The sequence below is a fragment of the Geotrypetes seraphini genome, chromosome 17, assembly GCF_902459505.1.
Source record: "Geotrypetes seraphini chromosome 17, aGeoSer1.1, whole genome shotgun sequence".
NCBI lineage: Eukaryota > Metazoa > Chordata > Amphibia > Gymnophiona > Dermophiidae > Geotrypetes > Geotrypetes seraphini.
The window spans coordinates 29,042,773-29,055,097 of NC_047100.1; the positions used below are offsets into that span (position 1 = coordinate 29,042,773).

At 54.6% G+C, this 12,325-nt stretch overlaps 1 protein-coding gene across 2 annotated transcripts in view; it reads right to left on the reverse strand.

The window, feature by feature from the left end:
* CAMK1 (calcium/calmodulin dependent protein kinase I) overlaps window positions 1-12,325 on the reverse strand; it is a 204,796-nt gene that overhangs the window by 105,512 nt on the left and 86,959 nt on the right. For both annotated transcript variants that reach the window (XM_033926333.1, XM_033926334.1), the window contains exon 3: window positions 1,954-2,085. In XM_033926333.1, coding sequence (XP_033782224.1) covers window positions 1,954-2,085 — 132 coding nt within the window. The remainder of the gene's footprint in view (window positions 1-1,953; window positions 2,086-12,325) is intronic.

Genomic DNA, 12,325 nt, shown 5'->3' on the forward strand with positions numbered 1-12,325 from the left:
TTAGCAAAATGGATTATTGCAATTCCTTCTTGAATGGCCTACAGGTCAGTGGTATCAGATGGAAGGAAGCTCTGCAACGAGGAGGCAGAGAATGAAAGCCCATACCAGCGTACTCTCAAAACCTGATCACACGTGCCGTGAAAAAAACCCCATCGCTACTAATACTCGGATGCAGATCAGCACCTGGATTCTCCTCACTGCAACACAGAAGCAGTGAAGCATGAAGGCCATGTGGCAGTGGTGGGCAACCTGTAGTCCACTGGTGACTTTTGTGCCCGTCCCCAAGACCGTGGGAAGTATTCATAAAAACGTCATTAACCAGAGTTCTGCTGAAGTTAAACACTGTAGTTTGCCAATATTTTCAGAATAGCTACTAGCAACTTTTTTCATCATTTTTCATGAAATAAATAATTCAAAATTTCTCAGGGGTCTATGGAGCTCTGAGCATTTCCAGTTCCAACAATACAGAATGCTGCTAGGTGTAGTACTGACATCCATGAAGTCCCCTATGTATAAAAGCTGCCCTCCTCTGCCATAAGGCCTATCCAGTCAGCCTATCCCTTCCTCTCCCTTAGACTTCCAATGTATTTATCCCACGCTTTCTTAAATTCAGATAGAGTTTTTGTCTCCACAACCTCTACCTGGAGGCTGTCCCATGGATTCACCACCCTTTCCACAAAGTATTTCATTAGGTAGAGTTACCATTTTTCGGGCTGCAAAAATCCAGATACATAGCCCTACCCTATTCCGCCTCTGGTCCCCCCCCCCTTTTCTGTCCCGCTCTGCCTTCAGCTCCGCCTCATTCTGCCCCAGCCCTGCCTTCCACTAACCTCCTCTCTTCTTCCCCGACAAGCTCCGGCCACGTCTGGAGGGCCTGGAGCATGCGCGGATTTGTCCCTGTGTCATTCTCCACACCAGAGCTCCTTCCAGATGCTATATCCAATCAACAGGAGGAGCCACCCTTAATGATCGCCAGACACCCTCCCAGGGCCTTTAGCAAGGCCTTTGCACCATCCCCAGTCACGAACGACCCAGGATGCAGACGACCAGAACCAGGTACTGAACTGGTATTTTTAGAACATTGTACTGTCCCCTAAAATTTGCACCATTAGAAAATTGGCATAATAGGGGAGGCGGTCTGTCCCTTCCCCCGTACCTCTAACATTCTCAGCACAAGCAGCAACCCCAACCTGCTACTCCCGCCAGCATCGGCTCTTCCTCTGACATCATTTCCTGGACCCGCACCTAGGAAGTGACATCAGTGGAAGAGCCGATGCGGGTGCAAGCAGCATGTGGGGTACCGGGGAAATGAAGGGGCGTGGCAGGAGGGGGGCGGGGAGGGGCGCCTCTCACCCTCGCTATACCACTGTCGCCTATACCTAGGGTATGGGTCGCCTATACCAGATTTTCCGTTTGGAAAATCCAGACTCCTAGACCCGCCCCTCCTCAGTTCCACCAAACCCCGCCCCATCACGACCCAGTCCCGCCCCCCACTGCCTGCTCTCATTGGGCAGGACATCCGCGCATGCGCGGATGCCCTCCTGCCCGACGCGATGTGGAGGAAAGCTTTTCAAACACCTGGACAAAGTGCTGGGTTTTGAAAAGCCATCTGTACCCCCCCGGATCCCCCTCAAAAGGAGGATCTGTCTGGGGAAATCCATGTCTGGTAACCCTACCTACACCACTAACACAGCTATTAAAGTCCTGACCCATGGATGTAATATGGAAAAAAAAAAAAGCTTAGCCACTTCTTTGCATGACTATGAGATCATTCATCAGCTCACAGATAGGTATATGTGAAATGGGACATCCTCCCTCTAAGTAAATATTCAGAACTGTCTATATATACAGTACATATCCTGATCCCACTGCAACATACTCCCTTACTTGGCAAACAGAAAATAAAATGTAACTTCCACTGAGAAAAGGGGTACGAATTAGTCAGAAACCTACTTCCTCAGCACTGCAATCTCATTCTCAATGCTGGTCTCCTTCCCCTCCAGCGCCTTCTTTGGAATGCATTTGATGGCGACAAGCTTTTGCGTCTTCTTTTCCTCAGCGAGGACCACTTCGGAAAAAGCTCCCCTGGGAACGGAAAAAGAGGAAAGGTCACTCACCCCACCAAGACCCTCCACAACTCATAAATAAGGCGGATTAGCTCAGGTTTAAATGTGAAGAGCACTGATCTGTATTCCAGAGACCAGGTGGACTGAGGCCTAGTTGCACCAAAGAGGATCGGTAAGACCATGAGGGGGGTCTGCACCGATCCGATTTTTTGGCTGATTCAGAAAGAGTTATTGAGGCACTAAAAAGTTTGCATGCGAATGATTCATGCAGATGTTCATTGTAATCCCCAACTCAGCCATCTGATGATCGCCCGAACAGCTGAGAGGCTGAGGAAAGCCTGTTCAGGGCAGGAAACCTTTTTTTTTTCTTTTAATGGGCACAGATGCTGGGTGTGTTACACATGCACAATATCTGTTCCATTTAAAAAAAAACCACAAAAACATTCCCCCCCCCCCACCGAAAATAGCTCTCCCTAACAAACCAGCACCCCCTCTGTGCCAGCGAAAATGACAGGAGGAATGTCCACTTCCTTCTGCCATACCAAACCCCCTCCCCCGCAAAAGAAAATTGGCAAGAGGGATGCCCTTTCCCTCCTGCCATGGCGACTCCACCCCCCCCCATGGCAGCAAAATGGAAGGAGGGGTGTCCAGTCCCTCCTGCCACCAAAGGCCCACCCCCACACCAAGCGCCCCCCCAAACATCCTCTATCTTTCCTTCCCCCCACCTAAAAAAAGGCAGAAGGAATGCTCAATTCATCCCGCTCGTAGGCCTGCCAGTTCAAAATGACGGGCCTTTCTCTCCCCGGTGCTTCCCTCCCACTCCCACTTCTCTAAAAAGGTACGGAGGGGTTCAGAGGGTGGAGGTTTGGGGGACCTCAGCAGGAGGGAGTAAGTATTCCTCCTACCTTTTTTTTGGGGGGGGAGGGAGAGGGGAGGGAATGTTTGGGGGGGAGCAGCTAGCACAGGAGTGGGACTTCAGTGGCAGGGGGGAGTAGGCATCCCTCCTTTTTTGGGGGGGAGGATAGGGGATAATTGGGGGGAAGCGGCTAGCACAGGAGTGGGACTTCAGTGGCAGGGGGGAGTAGGCATCACTCCTTTTTTGGGGGTAGGGTAGGGGATAATTGGGGGGAAGCGTCTAGCACAGGAGTGGGACTTCTGTGGCAGGGGAGAGTGGGCATCCCTCCTTTTTGGGGGGGAGGATAGGGGATAATTGGGGGGAAGCGGCTAGCACAGGAGTGGGACTTCAGTGGCAGGGGGGAGTAGGCATCACTCCTTTTTTGGGGGTAGGGTAGGGGATAATTGGGGGCTAGCGGCTAGCACAGGAGTAGGACTTCAGTGGCAGGGGAGAGTGGGCATCCCTCCTGCCAATTTTCTTTCACGGGGGGGGGGGGGGGTTCGGTATGGCAGGAGGAAGTAGGCATTTCTACCGTTTTCACTAGTATGGGGGGGTGCTTTTTATCTTTTTTTTTCTATTGGGGCAGATAGTGTGCATGTGTAATATGCAAAGCATCTGTGCCCATTAAAAAAAGAATGGTTAGACAGGTAAGCGACTGGTCTTGACCAGTCGCTTTTTTTTTTTGATCGCTAAAAGCAATCAGTTTTTTTAGTGCATTGGGAACACATGTTGGAGCATCTGAGTCAGAGGCGTTTCAAGTTTTTGTACTTTGCTTGGTCTCAAATGTATTAATTATTTATATACTGCCTATCAATGGAGACTGTCTAAGTGGTTTTTACATTCAGGTACTCCAGCATTTTTTCCTATCTGCCCCAGTGGGATCACAATTGACCTAACGCACCTGGGGCAATGGAAGATTAAGCAACTTGCCCAAGGTCACAAGGAGCAGCAGTGGGCCCAAACCCACAACCTCAGGGTGCTGAGGCTATACTTCTAACCACTAGGACACGCCTCCCTCCTCCTGGTCAACCCCAACCTGCTGCTCGCGCCAGCGTCGGCTCTTCCTTTGACGTCATTTCCTGGACCAGTGCCTAGGAAGTGACATTAGAGGAAGAGCTGGCGCAAGCATCAGGTTGGGGTGGCTGCTCGCGCCACGAACGTTAAAGAGGAACGGATGAAGGGAAGGGGGGGGGGGCGCGTGCAGCAGAAGGGAGCGAGGAAGGATAGCATAGATGGTTTTAAGAAAGGTTTGGACAAGTTCCTGGAGGAAAAGTCCATAGTTTGTTATTGAGAAAGACATGGGGGAAGCCATTGCTTGCCCTGGATCGGTAGCATGGAATGTTGCTACTCTTTGGGGTTCTAGAATCTTTTGTTACTCTTTGGGATTCTGAAATGTTGCTGCTCTTTGGGGTTCCGGAATCTTGCTATTCTTTGAGATTCTGCCTAGAATCTTGATACTCTTTGGGGGTCCTAGAATCTGTTGTTACTCTTTGGGGTTCCGGAATCTTGCTATTCTTTCAGATTCTGCCTGGAATCTTGATACTCTTTGGGATTCTGGAATGTTGCTACTTTTTGGGGTTCCAGAATCTTGCTATTCTTTGAGATTCCGCCTAGAATCTTTTGTTACTCTTTGGGATTCTGAAATGTTGCTGCTCTTTGGGGTTCCGGAATCTTGCTATTCTTTGAGATTCTGCCTAGAATTGTGATACTCTTTGGGGTTCTAGAATCTTTTGTTACTCTTTGGGATTCTGGAATGTTGCTGCTCTTTGGGGTTCCGGAATCTTGCTATTCTTTGAGATTCTGCCTGGAATCTTGATACTCTTTGGGATTCTGGAATGTTGCTACTTTTTGGGGTTCCAGAATCTTGCTATTCTTTGAGATTCCGCCTAGAATCTTTTGTTACTCTTTGGGATTCTGAAATGTTGCTGCTCTTTGGGGTTCCGGAATCTTGCTATTCTTTGAGATTCTGCCTAGAATTGTGATACTCTTTGGGGTTCTAGAATCTTTTGTTACTCTTTGGGATTCTGGAATGTTGCTGCTCTTTGGGGTTCCGGAATCGTGCTATTCTTTGAGATTCTGCCTAGAATCTTGATACTCTTTGGGGGTCCTAGAATCTGTTGTTACTCTTTGGGGTTCCGGAATCTTGCTATTCTTTCAGATTCTGCCTGGAATCTTGATACTCTTTGGGGGTCCTACAATCTGTTGTTACTCTTTGGGGTTCCGGAATCTTGCTATTCTTTCAGATTCTGCCTGGAATCTTGATACTCTTTGGGATTCTGGAATGTTGCTACTTTTTGGGGTTCCAGAATCTTGCTATTCTTTGAGATTCTTCCTGGAATCTTGATACTCTTTGGGGTTCTGGAATCTTGATACTCTTTGGGATTCTGGAATGTTACTATTCGGGTTTTCGCCCGGTACTAGTGACCTGGAATGGCCACTATGGGAATGGGCTATTGGGATTGATGGACCATTGGTCTGATCCAGTGAGGCTAATCTTACGTTCTTATGAAAGCAGAGAAGTGAGTGGGGGGAGTTGCGCCATTTCACCCTCGCTTCGCCACTGCACGTCTCTCATAGAAGTCAGCTAGAATAACAAACTGAGAATAGGTGGACCGGATGGGGCAATACTTTAGAGGTCTTTTTACTGAAGGGCATTTTTATGCACGTAGGACGTTCCCGTGTGCTAAGCTCAGATTCAACAAAGCAGTATTTAGATCTTTTTTTAAATTTTATTTTTTTGCATATCCAGTGCTCCATTTTCCATTGGTATGCAGAACTTTCAAAAAGCTAAGCTGTCCAGACAATACAGGTTATTTAGCTTATTCAAATCGGTAAAGACTGCTTCAGGAATCTCAAAGCGTTGCATCTGATATCTTTGGATTTTGCTCAGTACAAGCAGGAAATGAATTTCTCTGTGTATTTGCCTGCGGTACAACAACGGGGAAAGTCTAGCTTCTTGTGGTTTCCAGTTCAGTTTTTGTCTACACTTTTCTATTTCATTCATTCTGCATTTGGTGAGGTCCTATCCTTACTCTGTATCTTTATTTTAGTTAAAAAATTTATATCCTAAGCTATCTACAATTCCAAGCAGCTTACAAAAAGGAACATATATATATGAGAGGCTGCTGACCAGTTCTCAGCCAACCAGTATCGAGGGCCAAACACTTACCCCCTTCTTTTAGGAAACTGCGATAGCAGTTTCTAGCACGTGGAGCCATGCTGAATGGCTCGCGTGGGGGAGGGAAGCAGGACGGAGCGATGCCGGGTTTCCCGCGTGGGGGGGGGGGGAGTTGGCAGAGCCATGCCAGTTTATACACGAGGGCTTTGGCGGAGCCATGCTGGTCCACATGCGCAGGGGAGGGGGGCAGGGAGCCATGCCGGTTCAAACGCGCGGGTGAGGACTCATGCTGGATCACACATGGGGGGGCAAGGAGCCATGCCGGTACACACGTGCGCGGGGGGAGGGCAGGGAGCCATGCCAGTTCACACGTGCGCGGGGGGAGGGCAGGGAGCCATGCCGCTTAACACACGCGCGGGGGCAGAGAGCCATGCCGGTGGGCGGGGGGAGGGGCAGGGAGCCATGCCGGTTCACGCAAGCGCAGGGGGTGGGGTTGGGAGCCATTCTGGTTCACGCATGCACGGGGGCAGGGAGCTATGCCGGTTCACAAGTGTGCGGGGAGGAGGGGCAGGGAGCCATGCCGGTTCACATGCGCGCGGGGGGGAGGAGCAGGAAGCCATGCCGGTTCATACAGGCACGCGCGTGGGGGGGAGGGGCAGTGAGCCATGCCGGTTCATACAGGCACGCGCGTGGGGGGGAGGGGCAGTGAGCCATGCCGGTTTATACAGGCACGCGCGTGGGGGGGAGGGGCAGGGAATCATGCCGGTTTATACAGGCACGCGCGTGGGGGGGAGGGGCAGGGAATCATGCCGGTTCATACACGCGCGTGGGGGGGAGGGGCAGGGAATCATGCCGGTTCATACACGCGCGGGGGAGGGGCAGGGAATCATGCCGGTTCATACACGCGCGTGGGGGGGAGGGGCAGGGAATCATGCCGGTTCATACACGCGCGTGGGGGGGAGGGGCAGGGAATCATGCCGGTTCATACACGCGCGTGGGGGGGAGGGGCAGGGAATCATGCCGGTTCATACACGCGCGTGGGGGGGAGGGGCAGGGAATCATGCCGGTTCATACACGCGCGTGGGGGGGAGGGGCAGGGAATCATGCCGGTTCATACACGCGCGTGGGGGGGAGGGGCAGGGAATCATGCCGGTTCATACACGCGCGTGGGGGGGAGGGGCAGGGAATCATGCCGGTTCATACACGCGCGTGGGGGGGAGGGGCAGGGAATCATGCCGGTTCATACACGCACGCGCGTGGGGGGGAGGGGCAGGGAATCATGCCGGTTCATACACGCACGCGCGGGGGGGGGAGGGGCAGGGAATCATGCCGGTTCATACACGCACGCGCGTGGGGGGGAGGGGCAGGGAATCATGCCGGTTCATACACGCACGCGCGTGGGGGGGAGGGGCAGGGAATCATGCCGGTTCATACACGCACGCGCGTGGGGGGGAGGGGCAGGGAATCATGCCGGTTCATACACGCACGCGCGTGGGGGGGAGGGGCAGGGAATCATGCCGGTTCATACACGCACGCGCGTGGGGGGGAGGGGCAGGGAATCATGCCGGTTCATACACGCACGCGCGTGGGGGGGAGGGGCAGGGAATCATGCCGGTTCATACACGCACGCGCGTGGGGGGGAGGGGCAGGGAATCATGCCGGTTCATACACGCACGCGCGTGGGGGGGAGGGGCAGGGAATCATGCCGGTTCATACACGCACGCGCGTGGGGGGGAGGGGCAGGGAATCATGCCGGTTCATACACGCACGCGCGTGGGGGGGAGGGGCAGGGAATCATGCCGGTTCATACACGCACGCGCGTGGGGGGGAGGGGCAGGGAATCATGCCGGTTCATACACGCACGCGCGTGGGGGGGAGGGGCAGGGAATCATGCCGGTTCATACACGCACGCGCGTGGGGGGGAGGGGCAGGGAATCATGCCGGTTCATACACGCACGCGCGTGGGGGGGAGGGGCAGGGAATCATGCCGGTTCATACACGCACGCGCGTGGGGGGGAGGGGCAGGGAATCATGCCGGTTCATACACGCACGCGCGTGGGGGGGAGGGGCAGGGAATCATGCCGGTTCATACACGCACGCGCGTGGGGGGGAGGGGCAGGGAATCATGCCGGTTCATACACGCACGCGCGTGGGGGGGAGGGGCAGGGAATCATGCCGGTTCATACACGCACGCGCGTGGGGGGGAGGGGCAGGGAATCATGCCGGTTCATACACGCACGCGCGTGGGGGGGAGGGGCAGGGAATCATGCCGGTTCATACACGCACGCGCGTGGGGGGGAGGGGCAGGGAATCATGCCGGTTCATACACGCACGCGCGTGGGGGGGAGGGGCAGGGAATCATGCCGGTTCATACATACACACACGCGCGGGGAGGGGCAGGGAATCATGCCGGTTCATACATACACACGCGCGCGGGGCAGGGAATCATGCCAGTTCATACATACACACGCGCGCATGGAGGGGCAGGGAATCATGCCGGTTCATACATGGACACGCGTGGGGGGGAGGGGCAGGGAATCATGCCAGTTCATACACACGCGTGGGGGGGAGGGGCAGGGAATCATGCCAGTTCATACACGCACACGCGTGGGGGGGAGGGGCAGGAAATCATGCCGGTTCATACACACACACACGTGGGGGGAAGGGGCAGGGAATCATGCCGGTTCATACACACGCGTGGGGGGGAGGGGCAGGGAATCATGCCGGTTCATACACGCACGCGCGTGGGGGGGAGGGGCAGGGAATCATGCCGGTTCATACACGCACGCGCGTGGGGGGGAGGGGCAGGGAATCATGCCGGTTCATACACGCACGCGCGTGGGGGGGAGGGGCAGGGAATCATGCCGGTTCATACACGCACGCGCGTGGGGGGGGAGGGGCAGGGAATCATGCCGGTTCATACACGCACGCGCGTGGGGGGGAGGGGCAGGGAATCATGCCGGTTCATACACGCACGCGCGTGGGGGGGAGGGGCAGGGAATCATGCCGGTTCATACACGCACGCGCGTGGGGGGGAGGGGCAGGGAATCATGCCGGTTCATACACGCACGCGCGTGGGGGGGAGGGGCAGGGAATCATGCCGGTTCATACACGCACGCGCGTGGGGGGGAGGGGCAGGGAATCATGCCGGTTCATACACGCACGCGCGTGGGGGGGAGGGGCAGGGAATCATGCCGGTTCATACACGCACGCGCGTGGGGGGGAGGGGCAGGGAATCATGCCGGTTCATACACGCACGCGCGTGGGGGGGAGGGGCAGGGAATCATGCCGGTTCATACACGCACGCGCGTGGGGGGGAGGGGCAGGGAATCATGCCGGTTCATACACGCACGCGCGTGGGGGGGAGGGGCAGGGAATCATGCCGGTTCATACACGCACGCGCGTGGGGGGGAGGGGCAGGGAATCATGCCGGTTCATACACGCACGCGCGTGGGGGGGAGGGACAGGGAATCATGCCGGTTCATACACGCACGCGCGTGGGGGGGAGGGGCAGGGAATCCTGCCGGTTCATACACGCACGCGCGTGGGGGGGAGGGGCAGGGAATCATGCCGGTTCATACACGCACGCGCGTGGGGGGGAGGGGCAGGGAATCATGCCGGTTCATACACGCACGCGCGTGGGGGGGAGGGGCAGGGAATCATGCCGGTTCATACACGCACGCGCGTGGGGGGGAGGGGCAGGGAATCATGCCGGTTCATACATACACACACGCGCGGGGAGGGGCAGGGAATCATGCCGGTTCATACATACACACGCGCGCGGGGCAGGGAATCATGCCGGTTCATACATACACACGCGCGCATGGAGGGGCAGGGAATCATGCCGGTTCATACATGGACACGCGTGGGGGGGAGGGGCAGGGAATCATGCCAGTTCATACACACGCGTGGGGGGGAGGGGCAGGGAATCATGCCAGTTCATACACGCACACGCGTGGGGGGGAGGGGCAGGAAATCATGCCGGTTCATACACACGCGTGGGGGGGAGGGGCAGGGAATCATGCCGGTTCATACACGCACGCGCGTGGGGGGGAGGGGCAGGGAATCATGCCGGTTCATACACGCACGCGCGTGGGGGGGAGGGGCAGGGAATCATGCCAGTTCATACACACGCGCTTGGGGGGGGGAGGAGCAGAGAATCATACCGGTTCATACATGCACACGCGTGGGGGGGAGGAGCAGGGAACCATACCGGTTCATACACACACGCGCGTGGGGGGGAGGGGCAGGGAGCCATACCGGTTCATACACACACGCGCGTGGGGGGGAGGGGCAGGGAGCCATACCGGTTCATACACACACGCGCGTGGGGGGGAGGGGCAGGGAGCCATGCCGGTTCATACACACACACGCGTGGGGGGGAGGGGCAGGGAATCATGCCGGTTCATACACGCACACGCGTGGGGGGGAGGGGCAGGGAATCATGCCAGTTCATACACGCACACGCATGGGGGGGAGGGGCAGGGAATCATGCCGGTTCATACACGCGCGTGGGGGGGGAGGGGCAGGGAATCATGCCGGTTCATACACGCGCGTGGGGGGGAGGGGCAGGGAATCATGCCGGTTCATACACACGCGTGGGGGGGGAGGGGCAGGGAATCATGCCGGTTCATACACACGCGTGGGGGGGAGGGGCAGGGAATCATGCCGGTTCATACACACACGCGCGTGGGGGGGAGGGGCAGGGAACCATGCCGGTTCATACACGCACACGCGTGGGGTGGGGGGGAGGGGCAGGGAACCATGCCGGTTCATACACACACGCGCGTGGGGGGGGGGGGTGAGGGGCAGGGTGGCATGCCGGTTCATACACGCATGCGCGGGGGGGGGTGAGGGGCAGGGTGGCATGCTGGTTCACGCATGCGCAGGGGGAGGGGCAGGGAGCCATGCTGGTTTACATGTATGGGGGCAGAGCAATGACAGTTCACACACAGACACAGATGAATGGAACTATGCCAGTTCACATCTATGGGGGTGGCGAGCATCGCTGGCCTAAGGGATTGAGGGGGTAGGAACAAATCTTGTAGGTTTCCCTTACTTCCTATTTGGAAACTCGCTTTGATATACGAGTAATTTGGTTTACAAGAATTCTTCTGGCATGAATTATGCTCGTAACCCAGGGTTCCACTGTATTTCCAATGACACCCTTCCATAGAGTTATGTTACAGGGAAGTATGACTACCGTGGGATGAGTTCCTCAGTGGTCATCCTACCCCTAGAGCAGGTGTCTCCAAAGTACAGACTGCAATATGATTTTATGCAGCCCGTGGAAGAATTGTGCAAAAACGTACCAATGTAACTGATTTTCCAAAGAGAATCCGCAAAACAAACCCCATGGGTTGTTGATAGAGTTCAAATGCATTAATTAAAATTGTGTTCAAAATATATTGATACTCCATATTATGTTAATATTATTCCCAACTTTATTCAATATTGTATCGTAACTGTATACTTCGCAGAATTTTTTCATACTTGTTCGGCCTCGATCGACAGTATCAATTCACGGCATTACAGGTAGCTCTGGTGCTGTAACTAATCTTTAAACTGAACGTGAAAATTCAGTACTAGTTGTTCCCGTTAATTGTCCATAAGAATACTTACTGTGGCGCAGTGTAATACTCAAATTGTAATTGTATAAATTTATACAAAGTTCATGTGATTTTTATAATTTCATAATTATTTATAGATTTCTCTCCTTTTACAGTTTTAACATGGATGGGAAAAAGAAAAGACATTTCCATCATTCAATAAACTCATATCTAGAGTTATTTATCTTTTTCTTTTTTTTTTACTATGGCCTGCTGAAAAGTGCTGAAGTATCCAATATAACCCTCGTGCCGAAACGATTGGAGACCCCTGCCCTAAAGGATGGCTCATCTTAGGAGTACCACACTTTGTTTTGGCTAAAACAAAAAGTACTGGGGTCTATATGGACTTCAGTCTGTTCCTACGGTCCCCATCTGCGGAGCTTCGAAGAATCGCGACATGAAGATCAAAGCTATATTTCAAATCTTCCTCTCCCTTCTGGCTACAGTTCAGGATGCATCCGAGGCAGCAACCAAGCTGCTAGGAATAACATCTGTGGGCAGCCGGGAAACCAGAGCCGTCACCAAGATACATCATGGTCTCCTAGGAAGAAACCGGTTTAGCAAGTGGCAGAAATCTGTATTGCTTCAGGGCAGCAGAAGAGATCTATGCTACCTCAGCTTGCATCAGGTAGATAGA